This window comes from Festucalex cinctus, chromosome 1, assembly GCF_051991245.1.
Source record: "Festucalex cinctus isolate MCC-2025b chromosome 1, RoL_Fcin_1.0, whole genome shotgun sequence".
NCBI lineage: Eukaryota > Metazoa > Chordata > Actinopteri > Syngnathiformes > Syngnathidae > Festucalex > Festucalex cinctus.
The window spans coordinates 26123399-26146091 of record NC_135411.1 but is presented as its reverse complement, the minus strand read 5'-3'; the positions used below and the strand labels follow the sequence as shown (position 1 = coordinate 26146091).

The window sequence follows — 22693 nt, the reverse complement described above, 5'->3', positions numbered from 1 at the left end:
TGAATAATACACAATTCAAAGTTCTATGTTTCCTGAATGGCATTCAGCAGGAAAAATAATTCAATAATGAATAAATTAATAAAAGCACACTGATATATTTGTGGTTAGTGTACATAAATAATGTAATTATATACAATGTGCATTATAATGTATGTTAAGCATTTAAACATGTCAAATTATAGAAACCTCTATCTCTGTCTCTCTCTCGAGTAAAATTTAATCGTTTTTAGCACTTCTAAAATTAAACACATTAACTAAGTAAATATTAATTAATTTAATTTAAAATGTATTACAAAATTTGTTGTAAACACATTACACAGAAGAAAGAAGACATTGTATACCTAATGTTTTTAATTAACTGAATACTTGGAAAAAAAATAGTAAATATAATTTATGAAAGCAAGGTAATATCTACAAGGGCAGAAAATCCATTTTTTGTTTTTTTTCTTCAGTGTAATGAAGTGTAACCATAACGAGTGTAAATGTATATTATGGAGCCCTGCTACTAATAAAAAAAATAAATAAAAAATAGTATCACCCCTCTGAGTGCAATGAGTAATGCTTTTCACCACCACACGGCGACTATTTAGCGATTAGCTCATCTATGTGACTTTTCCCATATCTGTCTCCCCCTTGGATTTCTTTCTCTCCCGGGGCTAAACAGAATCTTGACCAATTCATAGGAGAAAATTATTTGTAAATATAATTTTAAAATATCAAATAAAATTCTGGTGGGAGTTAACTGGGGCTACACAGTGCTCTAGCCCCTGGCAACCAATTTTTGTATTGGACTTCATTGTGCAGGTGTACCTAATGAAATGACCGGTTAGGTGTAAATATGCATCCACAGTCATTAATATGCACTTTAATAGCAACAATTGTTAGCCTTGAAAGACTGAATTGTTGATACAGCTCTAATTGCATTTGATCTCATTAGAATGCGCAGGTGTTCCTAATATTGTGGCCTGGCTGGTCGTGTAGTCTACTCCACACACACACACCCAAGTGGTGGCATCACTAATCCCCAGTGGCTGGTCACAACACTTGCAGCGAGCGCGTCCATGCATGTGGAGCTCAGGCGGGGAGGATGCTGCGGAGGTGCGACGCAAGCAACCAGTTGCTCTCAGCTGCCAAAGTGGAGCCACAGCCACAACCTGTTGCCTCGGCGCGGGGGCAAGTCCAGCCGAATTGTAATTAGGAGGCCGAGCCGATCACAAAGCGCCATGTCGGCGATGATGATGATGATGATGATGATGATGATACATTTATAAGGACGAAGAGGAGCGGAGGTTTTGGGGTGGTGGTTCACCTCCTCCGTACGGAGTTTTTGCGGTGATCCGCGTGCGCGCCGCGTCTCTCGGTGCAGCTCCGAGGAGGAAGGATGGTCGAACTGGAGAAGGAGGTGCTCCCGTTGCCCCCGCGGTACCGGTTCCGAGACCTGTTGCTCGGGGACTGGCAGACCGACGACAGGTAAGCCATGCTGCCGACGGGGCCAGCTCGTTTTTACGCACGCACGCGCAGCGCACCTTTTTTTTTTGGCGCAAATAAAAAGGGGAAAAGTGGGAGCGTCATCTCCTGGATTTGTTCCCAGCTTGTGTTGCCTGCTGTGGAGTGATGCTGCAACAGGTCCACTTGTTAGCGTGCGCGCGCATGCATAAGATGTTATAGAGCTCATGTGACCACGCCAAAAACGACATAAAACATATACTTACTCACTTTTTTTTTTTTTTTTTTTTAAACAAAAATCCATTCCTCAAACCCAGTAGGAAAGATGAAGGTATTGCGTGCACCTTCCTCCTGTGTCTCCCACTGTCATATAGCTGAGATTCATAGTGGACCATCTGCCACCTGGTCAGGCAATTTCAAGTGGCTACTCCCAGTAACTAGCAATTAACCTTTGCTTACACTCCATTTGCAAGCCGCTAGATTTGACGTGCTATATGATATGCAGTGCTTAATATGGATATTTCATTAGGATGTCTAATTTCATTTGACACAGACTGAAGATCACTCGCTCGCTTGTCAAAGCTCAACAGGCTATTTTCAACTCCAAATTTGGCACGGAATGACCCTGCCGTGCATGCAAACATTTCCAAATAATTCTTAAACAAATGAGAAAATGCAATGGCACATTTTGACCTTTAGCACCGGGTTGAGCCGCTGCCACATATAAACATCAGCTAGCCTATACTGCCATCTGCTAGTGTCACCTTGCGCTGATAAAAGAGCCAGTTAGCGTCAACTCAACGTTTATCACATCACCTTTTACAAATGGAAAATAAAACTCAACCGCTTAAAAAAAAAAAAAAAAAAAAAAAAAAACTCAACCGCAGTTGAGAGGATATCTACATTTACCAACCTACCTACCTACTGTATCTACTAGGGGTGTGAATTGCCTAGTACCTGACGATTCGATTCGTATCACGATTCACAGGTCACAATTCGATTCGATACCGATTAATCCCGATACGAATTTATAAGTCGATTGTTGCGATTTTTTTTCATTCAAATTTAGAAAATACTAATCAGTAAGCTTGTAGAGTGTAAGATTTATATGAAAATGTATTATTTATTTATCTGAAATTTCAGTCTTATAGAGGTTGTAATCTGTTTCATGTTTGAACAGCATTAAAATAAAATATTAAGGCTTAATGTTCCGTTCATATAACATTCTTCCATGCTCAAGGTGTGAATCCTAACCCGAAGTCAGACGTTTTGTTGAATATTTTTCCATTAAAAATGCAAGTTTAAAAATCGATTCACACACACACACAAAAAAAAAAAAAAAAGGCAATGATGATAAGACGTTGAATCGGTAAGACTACCGAATGAACAATTCTGAGCTCTTTAAAAAAAAAAAAAAAAAAAAAAAAAACGATTTTTTTTAATTGAATCGATTCGAGAATCGCGCGATGTAGTATCGCGATATATCGCCGAATCGATTTTTTTTTTTTAACACCCCTAGTATCTACCTATTTAGCTACAGTATCTACAGCAGGTGTGGCAAACTGCGGCCCTCGAGGGCCGGAGTCCTGCAGGTTTTAGAGGTTTCCCACCTCGAATTGCAGCTGCTTCCAATTAACAGGATCGTTATCAGGCTTATGAGTTGATCATGAATCAGCTGTGTTGAAGAAAGGAAATATCCAAAACTTGCAGGACTTCGGCCCTCGAGGACCAGATCTGTGCCACCCCTGATCAACAGGATCAACCTATCTCCCTACCGACCTGCAGTACAAATATAGCCTACTGGGATGATCTACCAATATATCTACAAATCTACCTACCTTCCTACTTCATGTATCAATCTTGATACAGTATCTACCAAGTTACATGTAGGCCTATCTACCTAGTGTACTGTACATACCTACCTATCGATCTACATAACCCAACCCAACCAATGTCATGTACCAATCTCTACCCACCTACTTCATGCGTCAATCTACCACCTTCCAACCTACCTACTTACCTATGTACTATAACAATCTGTAGTATGGCACCGCGCCACATGGTGGCGCCTCTTTGTTTTTTGGGCCTATGTCACTTTTCCGTTTTACCTTTGAGAGTTTTTTTTTTTTTTTTTTTGTTCTTTTTTGTGGACCTGAGCGGTCATGTGTCAAACTGTAGACTTTATATCGCAGTGCTGGGCATCGAGGACCGGCTGGAGACCTGCAGGTTTTGGATGTTCCCCTTCTACAACATAGCTGATATATGATCAGCTCATCAGCAAGATCTGGATAAGCCTGATAACGACCCTGTTGATTAGAATCAGCTTGTGTTGGAAGAGGAAACCTCTAAAACCTGCACGACTTCGGCCCTCGAGGACCGAGTTTGCCCGCACCTGCTTTATCTTAACGTGTGATGGCACCGAGAACGATGTTTTTTATGTTTATTTTAATTAATTAATTAATTTATTTATTTATTGTCTTTTAATAAAGCAAGTACATGCGGACATTCAGCCGATTTTTGCTCCCTGCTTGGCGATCCAGTACCAATCGTCCATGGCTGGACTTGACCCAAACCAATCATGCGTTATAGTACCTACCCATATCTTATTTTTTTTTCTTTTGAGTTTTTTATTGATTATTTATGCAGCTATATATTGTCGTCAATTTCAACTATGTGGTGGAAATTCTTCTAAGAAAATTTGTAGTTTACCAACTGCACTGTCGTTGTTGAAATGTGGCCGTAGTCCATAATATATTCCTTTAAGTCACGACATCTACTAGAACAGAGGCATAAAGGATATTTCAGCATGAAGTTCACAGGTAATTCCGGATGGCAAAAGCCACAGTTTTATCTGATGGCACCACTAGTAAACAAACCTTAATTGTCATTTTGGCAAGGCACAGCGATTGAGAAAACGAGAAATGGCTTGAATGACGATTTTCTGTTATAACGCTGTAGTTTGAATGTGTGACGGCCAGTTAAAAAGATGTTATGTAATTTTATGCTCGGTTTAATGTCAAACATGAGCACTTTTGACAATGAAATGGACAGCGCACTGTAGCCTACGAGCAGACTTGTCATTTTGTTTTGCTAAATTACTCAAGCTAGCTTAACATCTTATACAAGTAGATACCTGTGAGGAAGCATATGCCCCAAACCCGATGATGGAGGTTTGGTTCCCCGTCTGCCCCTTTAGAAGTGGCTATGTCAGCCTCAGCTTTGCAATCTTGTCTGTATAACGATTTACAAGATCCAATTCGTCCCTCACCCACTGGGTTCACTGGATAATTTAGATTTTTGTTTAGTAAGGAAATCATAGTGGTGCAATGACAAGTGTTTGCCATCATTTCAGTTCAGGTCAGTGCTAGTCAATCACTTTTGTACCATAAGAGCCGAATTTCGAGTGCTTTCCTCTTGCTCACTTTACCACCTACCAGTCGTCTTCAAGTGGCTAGTAATTTGTAATCGGTGGCAGAGGACTAAAACTTTCTTAAGGAGAGCAGAAGCGCATCATGGCCCCAGTCACCTGATTACACAAACCTTTGGCACGGGAGCTTAGCAGTTAGTCCAAGCACCTCACTTGAAACATTTCTCCAGGGAGTGTAAACAAAAGGGAGGCTTTGAGATTGCTTTGGTCGAGAAGTGTGTTCGTGCGTGTCTGTGTGTGTGTTGGTCTCACAGATGTTGCTGCAATACCCTGCAAACACAGCAAGATCAAGCGAATAAGGACGAGCTCTTAAAAGTATACAGCCTGTGTTTGCCAAATGATCACAGGGGGATTTACATGGAAAGTTCAGCACTGCGCGTATCAATTGAACTGGACTATTTTCTAGCAACATGAATGACACTGCAAACATGGTGGACATGTGCTGTTGATGCCATGTTGATTTTTTTTTTTTAAATTTTTTTAAACCAGATGAATGCCTATTTTCATTATAATTTCAAATGAGTTAGGGCATTTGAGACCAAATTCAGTGACACACCCACTTGAATGCAGACCTCCACCAAGGCTTAAAAGTTTGTCACCTGAAAAATAAACAAGCAACGTAACATAAAAGTCTTGGATTCTGGATGCTCAGAAACAAAATTAGAAGGTGAGTCACACAGTAAATTATGTAGAGTAAATTTGACTCTATTTAAAGTGGGACCAAATAGACTCAGCTTTATTTACACTTGGAAGAGAGTAAAATAATGAGACTTGGGAGGAAAAAAGGAAAAGTCACTCAAGGGTTGAGGAACAAACTACTCCCAACCTTCAGCTTGGAAGACTGCCAGACTACTACCTGAGCTATGCCTGTTTACTTATCTCCAAGAGACAAAAAAATATTGTTCCAAGAGACCAAAAGTTTTTGGTCTTTGTTAATAAAATTCCATCTGACACGAGCGATATACTAACACACAGTAGGAGCCGCGTGGCTCAGGGAGTAGATCAGCTGTCTCCCAAGCTAGGGGTCATGGGTTTCTTCCTCAACCCTTGAGTGACTTTTATATTTATTTTATTTTTCAATTCTTTGTTTTACTCTCTTCAATTGTAAATATTACTCTAAAACTGAGTCTATTTGCTCCCACTCTAAATAGAGTCAAATGTATTCCACAGAATTTACTGTGCAGTAGTAAAATGTATCTGATGGGAGTTGAGATGGAATTCTGAAATTATTTTTGAATTATTTATGTGAATATCCATCCATCCATCTATTTTCTTGACCGCTTATTCCTCACAAGGGTCGCGGGGGGTGCTGGCGCCTATCTCAGCTGGCTCTGGGCAGTAGGCGGGGGACACCCTGGACTGGTTGCCAGCCAATCACAGGGCTGATGTGAATATATATTATGAATATATTAGTGTTGTTCCGATACTGTTTTGTTTTGTTTTTTTGCGCCCCCCCCCCCCCCCCCCCCCCACGATCTCTGGCACTACTACGTCTGTGCAATAGTGTCCAATGGAGCATTTACTTACTCAAATGCTGACTAGGGAGGCCTCTTTTATGGGTGAGGCCTTTACTTACTTCATAAATAGTTTTGTTTTTTGTTTTTTATTTAAAAAAAATTGCCACATTTACTGCCGCATGCATCATCCCCTAGAGATAATTAAACAGTTTTGTTTTTGTTTTGTTTTTTCAAATAAATGCCTTCCTTTTAAAATAAACAAAAAAAGGTAGTAGCCTGACTGTAATTATCTAAGATCATCAGCCACTATTGTTCACACATGGATATTATTAAATATGTACTAATCCCATTTGAACTCTGTCACTAACTAAATAGCAGCATCTAAACAGCCAAGTATGGAGTCTTAATTTGACTCGATCTAGGTTTACTAGTATGACAGATGAGGTGTCTTTAACTCATTCACTGCCATTGACGGAAAAAGACGTCAAATGATGCATTTTTTTTTTTTCTGGTCTGGCAAAGAATGTGTTAAAGGAGATTAGATTTCCAGTAAGCGGAGCCACGTGACTTATTAGTTCTGTTGCATTTCTCCATTGCATCCTTCTTATTTTGTTTTAAAGTCCACTTTCACTTGACATGAATTGTAACATAATGGCAACAATGCTTAATAATATTCCAAAAATGCTTCTGCACCCATCTGTTTGAGAAAATAACAGCTCGCTGGCCACTATTTGTGCTATGCAAATGACATGAGTAGTAAAAGTACTCCTCTTATTCACGCTTCACCGGAATTGCGAGTGTGTTTGCTATCACCCAAATGCTTTCACAGACAAACGTGTGGCGACGGTAAGATGCTGATCTCCATGCAAAGGGATCATTAGCTGCAATAAAGTGGCCAGATTAGAAAGCGAGGCCGGGCTCGGATTGATAGTGACAGAGATCTTAATTACTGGCGGATCACATGGCGTTTTGCTGCCACGCTGCATTAATGGTGGAGTCGCCTTTCACCAGCATGCGAGCAAAGTCACTGGTGCCTCAAAGCACCACGTGGTGCCACAGCAACCTTGCCGCATGAACACATTCTCGCTCTTAAACTCTTTTAACCTCCCCAACTCGACCCCACTACTCTAAATCTGATTGAAGTGTCTTGAAGTGAAGTGTTTATCCTTCATTCAAAAGCTCTCCTCTAACCCAGTGAAATGCATCCTAAGGCCCTCAGGTGACACAATTTTCCCCACAAAAGGATGACAAACGTGGTGCATAATTCATAGCTCGCACAGGGGGTCCCCAACCTTTTGATTGCATTTGTAAGTTCCAATCTTGCCAACGATTGTGGAGACAGTAGGTCGCAGCCCTCTCGTCTAACAAAAGTCTAATACATAGTTTTTGTAGTTAACTTTTACCACTTGAACTAAACGGAAGGGATTGCACGAAAAACACGGGAGGGGAAACAGCACAGCACCATTTGGTGGTGCTGCTGCTGGTGGTGGTTTGGGGTTCTAATACTTAAATATTTTATACATAATACAGAGCTATGATTACATGTGCGAGATGTAAATAATGTTTTCTCTAATTAACAGTAATTGGGGTAATTCATGACATTTTATTTGGACTGCACTTTACATTTAGTGACTTCAGTGCTGCAGAGAATGAAATTACTGATAAAAGCAGTTAAATTATAATGAGCATAAATAAGTTAACGCTGGCATTGGGCCGAAATCTCTTAAAGTCACAATTTGGCTTTGTTTTGTTTTTGTTTTTTTTGTTTTTTTAACAAATTATTGACCAGTGTAAAATGTAGAATATGGCTTACTCTCTTTGATTTTGCAGTGTTAATATAGTTGATTGGGTCTGCTGAAAAGTGACTCTTTTGGAGGTACAAGGATACCATATGTATCCATCCATCCATCCATCCATCCATCCATCCATCCAACTTAAAATTACATTGAAATTTTAAAAAAACTTCTTCTTTTTTTAATATATACATAGCATCCATCTTCCCATTTTTTTTGTACCGCTTATCCTCACTAATGTAACGGGTGAGCTGGAGCCTATATATAGATTGAGAGAGAGATACATATTTAGACAGTATATACATTCACACATTTTTCTTTTTTTTTTTCTGTGGAATTACATAAAAACAAAATGAAAACGAATTCTGACAGATACGGAATCAATCCATTTACTAATTCTTCATATATAAATGGCACTGCTGACTAACTTTTTTGTGAGTACTGTAGAAATATATCCATCCATCCATCCATCCATCCATCCATCCATCCATCCATCCATCCATCCATCCATCCATCCATCCATCCATCCATCCATCCATCCATCCATCCTCCAAATCAATAAAAAAATTATTATTATTTCAATGGTTGAATAAAATAGAGTTGTTGTCTATGATGCACAGTGTCTGAATTTGCTTTCAAATGTGGTTGTTTTGAACTAAGTTACACATTGTAACACAACTACTATTGCAGACTTATGTCAATATCATTTTTATTGCTGGCAATGCCTGTAAATTTCCACTTTATCACCAATTTTCCATCTATTCATTAATTTTCTACAATGCTTATCCTCCTTAGACTCGTGGCACGTGGGTGAGTTGAAATCGATCTCAAGGGAATTTCACCAAGAGGCGAGGTACACTAACTGGTCACCAACCAATCGCAGGGCATTATTCGCGTTATTCACATAAATATCCGATAATTCCAACCAAATTTGTGGTTGAATGTGAAATGCAAACAGGAAGTACAACCCGCAAAGTTCTGTTGGTTCACTTTGCAGCGTTTACTATATTGTGAACATTTTATTTGAAGTTGTGAAATTTTTACTCTGAATCGTTAAAGACTTTTGTTGCCCGCATGATTTATAACATTGACTTTGGAAGATAAGTCAGAAAAAAAAGCTGCAAACACAGTGGCATCCTGGCTGAGTTTATTGGCCAGTTGGTGTGGGAAATGTCATTTTGTTACAGCATGAAAGAGAAGCCTTCTTGCTGTTCGAATGCGAGTTTGCTGCAAGGTTCCTGCCAATTTGAACAGTCGGTTTAGTAAATAATGTTTTGTGTGTCCACACTGAAGATGACGGGTGTTTTCATTATTTATTTTAAAGCCATCGCTCTAATCTAATGGACACTATTTATATTCTCTGGCAGTGAGTTAGTGGGTGTCATTTCTTGAGAGGATGCCAAATGACTAGACACTTAAAGGCAGCTGTTGCAGCGCAATGACAAGATTTTTTTAGACAAAGCTGGTGACTCGTATAATTGTTATTAGCATCCCTTGACCCGTATTCTACAAACACGGCTCCTGTTCTATGGCGACCTTTATTTATTTCTGTAGTTCAATTTGAAAAGTGTTTCCTATATTATAGATTCACTTCCCCAGTGTGAAATATTTTAAAATATGTTTTATAATGATGATGATTAATGCCCACAGCTAACTAAAACCCCAAATTCACTATCTACATAAAGAAATGAAGTGATTCCATTGAGTAAGTTCACAAAATGATTAGTTCATTTGAACGAGTTAATGTGCGTAAACAACATTCCTCAGGCCTCCTCCATGACAAAAAACGGGCTATTCTTGACTGATTAGATTTGTTTTGGTTCGCGCAAGCGACTGTACAGTGTCCCTAAAGGGACAAAAGTCATGTCGTTGGCAAAGTGCTCCATTTTAAGAGTAGTGATGAGTTACTGGGGAAGGCAATGGCTTTTTAAAACACCCGTTCTGAGGTTTTATTTGTTTTTAAAATTACATCGCAGGCCTCATTGCTCATTGGTCGACTGCTCTGGCGGGCCATATTGGGCTTGAGCTCTGTAAGCTCCCCACCCCTGAGTTGAAGACATTTCCGAAATGCTCAAAGAGCTCATTTGTCTGCCATTTCTCAACCAACCATATTTCTCGTCAGGCGTTTTTTTATTTATTTATTTATTTTTTCTTAGCATACTCATAAACACAAACAACCTCCCGGCACAGTGCCGCACCAAATAAAACATTACAGATGCATTGCTGCACAACAGTCAGCCCCAGCGGGAGCTCTCTGGAATTACCAACATGCCTTTTGTCCTCAAAACAATGTCGTATTTAACTGTCGCCTTGGTATCTTCTCTCGCTTCGTCTCTGTCTACTCTCGTCCAACACCCCCTCAACTTTGCCTCACTACAAATAACCCCCAGTCAAGGCCTATTCTCACCGGTGATCCATCACTCCGGTCAATATCTATGCCACGTTTATGTATTGGCTTTTGAGTACAAGCGTGCCTCTGGGTATGAGACAGAGCATTGGCAAACTATGTCGTCTGTCTTTTACCAAATCGACGGAGCGAGTGGTGAGAGGAGTCACTTGTAAAGGTGATATGACAGAGGTGGAGGAAGGAAGGGTGCCGTTGTAATGCATTTTTAAGCTGGAAAAAAAAGGAACAGGAATTAACTGCACATGGTCGATGGTCAGCTGAGGCCTGGGGAGCAGTGATGCCTAATAAGACCACTATACCGACATGACGCACGTCCCCTCGGGTTAATTAAAAACAAAGCCTAATTGATATTGGCAAAGGTGGTAAGCGTTCGATGTGTTCTCATAGGAGTTAAGAAGAAAGTCTTAATGAGACTTCTTTTGAGGAACATTGGCGTTTCCTGGACAGTTTTTACATGGAAAAGCTCCCTCTACAACTATAGTGGATCTGCTAGCTACATAGTAGAGCTGCAGCTGTTGAATATTTTTAGAATAAATTATTCTACTGATTATCTAATTGATTACTTGAGGAATCATGTAAAATGTTTTTACATTATTGAAAAACAAAATGTGCATGTGAGGTATTTGTGAGGTATTTGTGAGATAAATAAGTGAGCTATTTATTGTTATCCACTTAGGCTTTCCTGTGACTTTGAGTGACTGTGGCTTTAAAAGGCGGGGGTCTGGTCTGGTAAGTGACATGGGTGTCAGCGAATTTGAATGCACAATCAGCTGTCATGAACTCGAGTTCAGAGCTTTCTGTTGTGAGCTCAGGTTAGCTCGCGAGCCACGACAAATTCTGCCTGTTCAATGCCTCAGTGTCACTTGTGACCATACAGTAGCAGCTCCTGTGATTGTTGCTTTGTTTCAAAAACAACCCATCAATTTCCATGAAAATTTGGGGCGTAACCCTGTCAAAATGCTTTTCATCATTTGAGTCACAATGGAATCTTTTCCCCCCAGAATGCAAATGGAGTAGTCGCATCCATTTAATCCTGTCTTACGCCACACTCCATTAACCAGAAAGTAGTCTACTCACAAGTGCTTTTGTTAAAAGGGACTTGCGTTCTCTTTTTGCCGTCGGACCTACCAGCATAAACTTTTCACACAATGGCTCTCATGTAAAGCAGAGTATACACATACCAAAGCCAAACAAAAGCATTTGAGGCCTGATTGTTGGATGTCGCTGTAAGATTATCCTGAACAATTATCCAGTTGTGCGTGGTGTGTGCAGAGTCATTTTTCCTCCTAATTCTGCTCAGAAAGCAGGCGGGGCCAGCAATCGTAAATGTTAAACCAGTTCAATATTTCCAACATATTCTTATGTCGAGGTCAAGGAAAATGTTTGTTAATGCAATGAACAGTACTTACCAGGTAACTTCTATTGATACTCCTTTTATTTTCCAGCAGTATGGATGCCCCTTGACACTATGCTGCCTTTCACAGGTCAGACTTGCTTTGGGGGAAAGTGAGTTGCAAGTGTTGGTGGAGAAACAATTACCTTTGTGGTGGTGTGCAGCACATGCTGATTTTTCCCTGTCATGTGATGAGGCTCTTGACTAAATTGACAATATATATATATATATATATATATATATATATATATATATATATATATATATATATATATATATATATATATATATATATATATATATATATATATATATATATATATATATTAGGGGTGTGAATTGCCTAGTACCTGACGATTCGATTCGTATCACGATTCACAGGTCACGATTCGATTCGATTAATCCCGATACGAATTTATAAGTCGATTGTTGCGATTTTTTTTCATTCAAATTTAGAAAATACTAATCAGTAAGCTTGTAGAGTGTAAGATTTATATGAAAATGTATTATTTATTTATCTGAAATTTCAGTCTTATAGAGGTTGTAATCTGTTTCATGTTTGAACAGCATTAAAATAAAATATTAAAGCTTAATGTTCCGTTCATATAACATTCTTCCATGCTCAAGGTGTGAATCCTAACCCGAAGTAAGACGTTTTGTTGAATATTTTTCCATTAAAAATGGAAGTTTAAAAATCTATTCACACACACACAAAAAAAAAAAAAGGCAATGATGATAAGACGTTGAATCGGTACTACCGAATGAACAATTCTGAGCTCTTCAAAAAAAAAAAAAAAAAAAAAAATCTTTTTTTTTTTATTGAATCGATTCGAGAATTGCGCGATGTAGTATCGCGATATATCGCCGAATCGATTTTTTTTAACACCCCTAATATATATATATGCACATGTATGTTAGGGCTGTCAAAGTTAAAGCGTTAATAGATTAATTAATCACAGAAAATTGTCGCATTAATCACGTATTAACGCAGATTAATCGCTCTATTTTTTGGGGAAATTTCCTATGCCTGTTGTTCTAAAATGAGCGGGGTGACTCCAGTTGGTGTGTTCGGTGGTAAATTTCGCTTTAAAAAACACCCCGACGGGGTCTTTAGATAAAACAAAAGTAATTTACATTTAATTAATAATTGCTGAATTGCACCCAATTGATATGATGCTGTTACGTTGTGAGCAATACGCACATGCATACAATTGCGTACATGCATTTAATCAATTTTTACAAATGACATTCAGATAATAAAATGCGTTAATATTAAAATATTACAGTATTTTGTATTTTATATTATGCAAGTGATATAAAAAAATAAAATAAAAATAATTAGCTGATTAATCGTGATTAATCCAAATTAAAAATTGTGATTAATCAGATTAAAATTTTTAATCGTATATATAGATAGATAGATAGATAGATAGATAGATAGATAGATAGATAGATAGATAGATAGATAGATAGATAGATAGATAGATAGATTTTTTTTAAATTAATTTTTGGTATATCATAACTTAAATATATTGTTCATAGTTTGACAACATTTTGTAGTTGTTAATAATGTCAGTTCGCATATATATATATATATATATATATATATATATATATATATATATATATATATATATATATATATATATATATATATTTATATAGATATAGATATGTATGTATGTATGAATGAGAGAGAGAGAGAGAGAGAGAGAGAGAGAGAGAGAGAGAGAGAGAGAGAGAATTATTATTATTATTATTTTTTTGCTGCGAGGGGACTTCAAGCTACATTTTTGCCCAGGGTACCAAATCACCTACGGCCTGCCCTGGGTGTCGGATGTTGCTGGAGGGCCCGCAAGGCGAATCACTAACACGCTTGTCCACCTCTCACAATTGCTTTATTCCCACCACCGGTAGCGACTATGGCAGTGATTCCTCTCATGTTTCGTTCCTTTCACAAATTTAAGATAAAACAGAAGGATGCTTCACGCAGAGTTGATATGATGGCAATTATCTGCTCTCATCTGCGAATAATGTAACGTGAGGAGACGGGGTGATCGATTGGCACTTGTTTTTTAATGGAGTTATCCGTAGTGAGTTATATTTCGTTTCATGCTTTGGGCGATTATTCTTCTCTTGCGAGACAAAGGGTTGCTAACGAGCGACGCTTGTGCCACGATGGGTTGAGTTGAAAACGCTCTTTTCAGTGAGGGGATGAGGCAAGGCTGATGACGTCAGGGAGCAAAAGGCCTGTTCACAGCAATGGATGATGTATAGAAAATGTAATACATGGAAAGCCATAGCGTGCACACATTCACCATTAAAACATGTCACACCTACACGATGTGCACAAAAGTATATGGACTCACCGTAAAATATGTTCATTAGATCGGGGTTGTGCGAGAACCCTTAGTTACTATTGGATCTCAATTTTTCATCTATCCAGGAAATTTCTATGCTTCCGACTTTGTGGGAAAATTTAGCGCATTGATTCTCAAAGTGTTGTACTAGTGACACTAGTGGTATGCAGACACCCAGTAGTGGAACATGAAAGAACTACTGCCTGAGTAAAGTTTAGTTGTATTTAACTTTATGGGTTAATTTGTACTTTTCAACCGTTTTATGTCATGGAAAGCACTAAGCTCCGTGCATTTACAATTTACCATTTAATGTTTGTTGTGCGTCATGCCAACCCGTTTCAGGGTTGTTGTTTTTTAAAAGCCCTTTTAGCCGTGACATTCTTTGGCGGAGAGTCAGAATTCTGGAGTTCAGAAAATCTTAAGAAAAATGCTACTGTGCTGTCCTGGCTCAAAGCATCTAAAAAGATCAACGTTAGCCTCTGTGGTGGATTCGCAGGCTAACACCGCACGGACATTTAAAAAACAAAAAACAAAAAAAACAAAAAACAGCAATAATAATCATAATAATAACATGGACTGCTCATGCCAAGCAAGAAGTGAAGCCGGTGGCGACTATCTTACGTTGCCACACCTACAGTTTCACGTTATTTTCTTCCTCTATGGCGAAAATACCAGTGTGTTGAGTACGGTTGTACCAATAAATATAAAATAAGTGTGGGAGAAACTCTAAATGCACATTTCATCAGTAAGAATGTGAATATAAATTTTCTTTCGTAAGATATTTTCCAACCGCTACTCCAAGTCTGCGTCATTATGTGGTCAGAACCATCAACAATGAAATGAAAGCAAAGCACACAATAAAAAGCAATACAGTAGCTTTGAAATATTAACCTAACTTCTTCAAGTCACCATTCATTATACTGAGATATTATACTCTGAATGGTTGACGCAAGTTTAATTTATGTAACTTTGCGCTTTTGTGCATGAATAAAATTAGCATGAACAGACCCTCATCATGGAAAATACAAGAAGTCTCAGTCTTAGTGACTTTTACCGGTATGTTATTTTTAACCAGCCCTGTTAGTGCTGTGGTACTACCGTACTGCTGCTGTGTTACTGTCACATCCGTCACAGGCACTGTTTGGAAATAAAAGCTAAGGTATATTTTTAAACCTTTGAAAACTCTTTCTGTGTACCGTCTTTCCTTCTAAATATCTCATGTTTCAATGTGGGCACATGCGACTTGTAGTCAGGTGCAGCTTGTGTATGTACAAAATGTTTTTCCCTTTAAGAATGTACTGGCCTGGGTGTGGCTTATAATCAGGGAAATTACGGTACACCCTTTTTACGTCATGCTGGGCTCGTTTACACAAAAGGTGGGATAGACCCGGGACTGGTCACCATGCAGCCACTTGCAGGCCCCACATAGAGAAACAGTCATTCACATTCCCACACTTATGGACAATTTTGAGTCTTCAATCAGCCCTATTTGTTTTCTTGTAGCATTGTGTTAGGACAGCGAGTGTGGTGTGAATTAACCTGCATTACAAACAAGGGGCGTCCTTTGAGGTTTATTTATTACCCAGACAATCTGGCATCTGCTGAAGAGGGATTATGTTCTCTTGATGCATTTAGATGATTGCGGGAGTGAGAAATGCTCTCATGGCCAGATAGCAACAGACACTCGACATGCTGTATGTGTTGTCTGACAATACATTTTGTAGCTTATTATTCATTTCGGACATTCTGAGTATTTTATAAAGGAATAAAAATCCTCATTAGACAAATAGTATTTTTTTGACAAGCCCCCTTGCACTCGGCGCAAAAATGGCCACACCTTCAGTACAAGGTAGGGCAAGTTTTTTCACAAAGCCAAATGAATACATTAAGTCAATAAAAAGTTAACAGTGAAAGTTTTTACAAGAACATTTTAAAGACAATGGGGAGTTCAAACAGGAGAATAAAATGTTTAAGATTAGACTAATAAAAACGTGTTCAGAAAAGTGAAGAGATTATTAAATCAGTAATTCATGAGAATGCTGCAGTAAAAAATGTTTCATGCCCTGATTTAAATGAGCTGACAGTCTGAGTAGACCAACAGTTTTCAGGAAGTTTGTTCCACGGGTAATGAGCAAAATAACGAGTTGCCGCTTCACTTTGTTTGATGTCCACTTCTCCGGGATGACCCGAGGGCTTCATCTGGACTTCGTAAATCTTGCATCTATATTCATCCATGACCATTCCAAGTTTTGGGGACCATCAGTAAGATTTTTCAAATCTGTCCTTTGACTCACAGGAGGACAGGTAAAGATTTGATGACCGGTGTGATATGATCCGGTCTCCCTGAAGAGCACAAGCACTAAAGGAAATTTATGGATGTGTAAAATAATAAGTATGGATACTTTTGTCCATGTTGTGGTCTTTGGCTTTCCCCGTCACAACAGTAGTAATAGCGAGTAATAATATAATAGAGGCATTCATCAGTCTAATACCATCTGAACCATGCTGATTTTTTTTTCTTCTCCCTGAATGGAAGCATCAAGGGCACCTGTGGAGCATTTTAAGATTTCAGGCATTATTAAGCGATTAGGAAAGTCTCTGCTTGTTTCACTGGAGTGTTCAAATCAATCTCCTGCTAGCGATGTGTGGAATTAATAACATTTTGCTCCCTCTTCACAGAGACTCATTGTCTTGCTCCACTCAAGGACGTCACATTTCTTTGAGGACTACTTTTTCTTTGTTATCTCACACCCTGCCGTATGTGGGTCATGCTGGGACAAGGCGTTGTGTCGATCATTTCATCATGGCAGCCTTGTAGAACAAGAGTGCATCTTGGCTCTTGAGCATTTATTAGCGCATGCAGATGCCCAAGTGCAATTTTCCTGCTGCTCGCCCTCATTTTTGAGGCTCCATAATATTATTGTGAGTCTTTTCCCTTTGCTTTTTTTATTTGTTATTTTTTTAATAATAGTGTCCTCCTATTAGAGATGACGGAGTACAGAATGCAACGTAATAAATGTCCCGCTGCTTTATGGCTGTCAGCATTTTTCCGTGGAGCGCTTTGAATGAAGGGACATATTTCTTGTAACAAATGAAAACGGCGTCACCAGGAGTGAATTAGCAGTCAAGTATTTTCCTTTGTGCCGTCTCCTTTTAGAGGTGAAATTATCATCAGTCTTCCTGCTTGTCCTTGTTCGATCTTGGAAATAAAGCATCCGCCACTGCTCACGCTTGCCAAAAAAACACCGTCTTGCAGCCAAATTTATTGATCCATTTCATAGATTTTTCTATTTTGAAAAACGGTCAGAGGTTTACAACTTATCACCTTGAAAGTTAAACAAGGAGGGTTTTATCACTTTTTGTTTAACATGATTACAAAAACAAAACAAAAAAAAATCAACGGACAGTATTCCCCCAGTACATATTCTTTTTCAACCTTGGTGTGCCTGCTAGATAAAAAAAAAAAAAAAAAATAGTGGATCTTTTCAGTATACTTACCGTGATGCAATTGCACAGTCGGCAATTAACTTTTAAAGGGATACTTGATTCATTTAGCCATTTTTAGCACAAAAAAAAAAAAAAAAAGCTAACATTTTGTCAAAGATTAATTTGATAATTTCATTATTTTTCACATGCAATTAATACTTTTAAAAGCACATTTTGTCAACTAAAAAAAATGGCATTACAGGTGCTCTGAGCTCAGGAAAAGACCAATCACGGCTCATCTGTTTTCTAGGTTTGGTCATGTGACGTTCGCAAATTGAGCCATGATTTGTCGTTACCTGGGCTGTTCGCACGCGTGATTGTCATTTTCAGTCGACAAAAAGTGGCAAAATGTGTTTTTAGAGGTATTAATTGTACCTGAAAAATAATGAAGTTATCAAATTAATTATCGACAAAATATTAACTTCTTTCTCCCCGTGCCTGCGTGGGTCGTCTCCGGGCACTCCGGTCTCCTCCCACGTTCCAAAGACATGCATGGCAGGTTAATTGGGCGCTCCGAATTGCACCCCCCGCGACCCTTGTGACGAATAAGTGGTCAAGAAGATGGATGGATGGATGGATGGATGGATGGACAGACACCAGTAGAACAGTAAAACAGTGCATGCAATCACACAGAAGCTGCTACTGAGCACAGATGCCAGAAACTCACATGCAGTCTCACAGATGTCACACCGCAACCCAGAAGGCACCGCCTCTTAAAAGCACAACATGTACACAGGTGCTAAAATAACGTGGAGAGGTATTTTTTGGACATATTTTGTCATCCTTTGGATTGCTTTGCCATGTTTTTAAAGTCCATGCCGTGACTTGTGAGTTGTATTATGTGAATAAATTAATGTGTACTGAGCACCGATCTCGTCACGCTCGTATGTACGAATTCTATTCCTGGCTTGAGCATGGAGGTTGACACTCGCCACCGACTGTGCTCGCGGCATTTCTTTTGTCTCCCCGTCATGCTATTAACTCATTGACTGCCATTGACGGAAAAAGACGTCAAATAATGCATTTTTGCTGGGCGGGCAGTGAATGTGTTTAACACAATGTGCCAATATATTTTGTGATTATATTGCAGCATCCTTTTTTCCTTTTTTCTTTTTTTAAGGCAAATTTTGCTTAAAAATCCGTCAATTTTGGTTACATCTCATCTTAACTCATTGACTGCCATTGACGGAAAAAGACGTCAAATAATGCATTTTTGCTGGGCTGGCAGTGAATGTGTTAAAGTCTGGGCCGGTGCTGTGTCACGATTGGCGTGCCAGCACGAGTGGAAGCAGTGGGAGAGCCTAAGGTTCAAACTGTCATTCTCTCATACACCATCCTCCACATCTGTAGTCGCCCTTGGTCTGGCTGTCTGGTTTGGCTATTTTGGCCTGGTTTTCCTTTTCACTACATGGTTTAAGTGACCCACTTGAGGATTCTCCAAGTAATTGCACACCAATCATCTACTGAAGCACAGCAATAAAAAATAAACTGCAAGCCTGTATTGGGTTTTGAAGTTTTAAAATGTAGCATCTTTTCAGTCACTACAATGCTAAAATTGGACATTACAGGGCACCTTACAACTCAGTTGTTACCTGAGTTCGTATGCAAGTTGGACACACATGTAGCCGTAATTTTTGTCACTAACCAAGTGAGAAAGTCATCATCAACACAACTAGAAAAAAAAAAAAAGAGAATAATTTCTCACCTTTACTAGTGGTTGGTTGTCACACTAGAAGGGCTGCAAATCAGTTCATTGCGGGCCATTCCAAACCGGTAAACATTATAGATGGAGACCATTGTAAACCTGTATTATTGCCTGTAATATTATGGAATTTTTATTAACAATGTAAACATGACTGGATTTTAGCAGAAAAAAAAAAGATTTTGATTCTGTACCAAATGTTTTTTGGACTTGTTCACAGGTTTGTTGATTGTGGTGCTCGGTCAGCATAATATCAAATATGGCTCACTTGAAAATAGAAAGACAAAACAAATATTGATTTAGGACCAAAATCAGAAATTGGTTTGGGGACCTGCAACGTAAATCCGCCCTTCATATCCCCAAACACCGCGTCGAGACACTCTTCTTGTTTCCCAGCCGCTGTTTTTGATCTGCGGTGGCAATCTCAGTCACACGCTGAGAAGGAATCCATTTGATAAACTTGGATGGACAGGATGAGGAGCAAACACATGGAAACGCAGGAAATGGCCAGTCTGGATATTTTAGAGGCAAACATTGACAGCAGCCACACTGAAGATGGTTTGGACTCCCTACAGAGTAAGAACAATGGCTCAAATAAAGTGGACAGAAACTGTTGACACGCACATGAATCCACAATGACAATTTACATATGGTTTACTTATACAATTCAGTACATTGTTTGAACATTTGGGACAAAGCTCTTTTCTGGCATGGATGAATGAGTTTGGGGTGGAAGCACAGCATCAAACATTTCAGACAGTGTAAAGTGGACATTTTTCTTTTTTCCTTTAACCTTTTCAGGATGGACACAAGGCTATTGTAATGCCATGTGTTTTTTCCACCTGAATCCTTTCAAGACTTATCAGGCTTCCTTACTGCTCATGTTCACTCGAGGGAAAAAGCTGCAGCTTGAAGAAAGCCACATGAGCCTCTTCCCTTGGGATGTTATCACAAGCTCTCCTGACATCATTTGTGTCGGCTTCAAAGATTTTTTGGGTGAATGAAACAGCCCATACATTGATTTGTTTGGAGTAAACATACCTCAAATGGATCTCTCTGGAGAGGGGTGGATATAAAAAAGATAAAGGAACTGTTCACTTTACTAATGTGTTAAATGAGCATGCTTGCTATTTGACAGTCATTCCTTTTGTCTAAATCGCCGGTATAGCATAATTGCCTAATGTAAGTCATTATTTCAATGTTCAATGACTTACACAATTATGCTATGTGGCCCACGTAATATTCCTAAAACACAATACACTCGGCAAACAATTCATACCTCCAAATAAAGCCCAGTGTTACAGAGAAAATTCCGCCATTACAAAAATAACCACGCTTATTTCTCTGCCAGTGAGTCTGGATGTGAAATGCTTTGAATATTATTATTATTATTATTATTATTATTATTATTATTATTATTATTATTATTATTATTATTATTAATAATAACAACAACAATAATAATAATAATATTATATTTAGTTTGTTTCACTTTTTATTATCCATTGTATTAATTAGTTGGAAGTATATGATTTATTTATTTTTTTAATAGTTTATTACAATTTATTTGTTTATAAAGATTTACTGTATTGAGTTTTTTGGGGGCAGGGTTGGGCAATTAATTAAAGTAACAAAAAAAACATTGTAAGTCGGTTTATTTTAAATACCTGTATTTATTATCTATTTATATAATTTATTTGGTGTAGTTTGATTATTATGCATTTTTTGATTAGATTAGATTAGATTAGATTAGATTAGATTAGATTAGATTAGATTAGATTAGATTTAGGGCTGTCAGTTAAAGCGTTAACTAATTCACAAAAAAATTATCGCATTAATCACACTACTAAAGTGGACCGTAGATGTTCCTTTAGCTGACAGCAATGGTTACATTAAAGGTAGCACAGGTTGTGTTTGAGTAATAAACATAACTTCATGCATTAAAGTAAAGCATTTAATAAATGTTTGCATATGACATTCAGAATATTTGTTCATGTCAAACTATTTGGGTCTTTTTTTTCCCCATTTTAAATTATGCAAGTAATTAACTGATTAGAAAAAGAGGAGGATGAACATGTGCAGTGGACCAAAAAAAATGTTGAAGACATCCTCATAACATGTCGAAAGAATTAACACATAACAGGTGCTCTTTAATTTTTGCAAGCAAAAAAAATGTTGATCAAAAGCCTTTTTAATTAAGAGATTAATCATGATTAATCAAAACTCTAAGATGTGATGAATCTGATTAAGAATGTAATCGTTTGACAGCTCTAATTATATTATATTATATTGTGAAAAAAAAAATATATATATATATATATATGAAAAGCATGGGGCATGTTTGGGTCTCTCACTAACAGGGCATTTCACTTGTTTCTCAGTCTAGTGCCACGTACGGTATAACACAGGAAACTGCTGATAACAGATCACCTTTGCCGCCACGTGATATTGACTGTTTGATTGCTCTGCCTCTGCGCATTGATTAGCTCCGACTCGCAACTACACTGATCCCCCTAAGCCCATCATAGTACGTATGCAAATATACCCCATGTCTTCTCATGTCTGCATCATCCATTTGTGTTGTAATCGGAAGGCGCAATTACACCCACGCGGGCCTTCGGGGTCCTTCATATGTGTAACAAGTGTCAGGGAGTGGCTTTATGGAGGGTGGGGACGGCATGGGGGTATTGCCGTCAACAGATTTGGACCCCATGGCTGAGTGCCCTTCACAAGTATGTTTGCTCACATCTGCGAGGGAAGCGGGAGGCGAACCGTCCTTGTGTTGCCGTGGCAACTGGAGGGAAGCTTGCACCTACCTCGCCCTAAAAGTGTGTGTGCGCGTGTATGGTCACGACAGGGGTCACAGTGGAACCCCTGCACTGGCCCTGACTGCTGAGCCCGCTCTGGCGTCTTCCATCCCCGACACCTGAGTCATTACACTCCCATAGGACGGATGAAAGGAGAGTGAGTGGTCAAACAGGAAATACGGTCACCCCCCAGTCCAACTGCTCCCATGTTGGACAATCCGGCAGGGCCTCTTTGTTGTTTTCCATCACGTCTCTGCGTGAGTGCTGTAATAATCGTAATAACCCACGCGCACGCAGGCGAGTATTTTTGCACACACGTCGCTCTCGCATAAAGGGTGCCAGCATAGAAAAGGGGCGGGAAAAAAGCAGCACTAATGGACTCCCATGTTGAGCAGTCATAGCAGAGGGAAGTCAT

General features: G+C 38.8%; 1 protein-coding gene across 3 annotated transcripts in view; it reads left to right on the top strand.

The window, feature by feature from the left end:
- Positions 1-1055: 1055 nt before the first annotated feature.
- kcnt2b (potassium sodium-activated channel subfamily T member 2b) overlaps positions 1056-22693 on the top strand; it is a 59843-nt gene continuing 38205 nt past the window's right edge. For 2 of the 3 annotated variants that reach the window (XM_077525906.1, XM_077525899.1), the window contains exon 1: positions 1056-1470. In XM_077525906.1, coding sequence (XP_077382032.1) covers positions 1382-1470 — 89 coding nt within the window. In that variant the 5' untranslated portion in view covers positions 1056-1381. Of the gene's footprint in view, positions 1471-21959; positions 21999-22693 lie in introns of those variants that run through there. The other variant, XM_077525914.1, reaches the window with a different exon arrangement.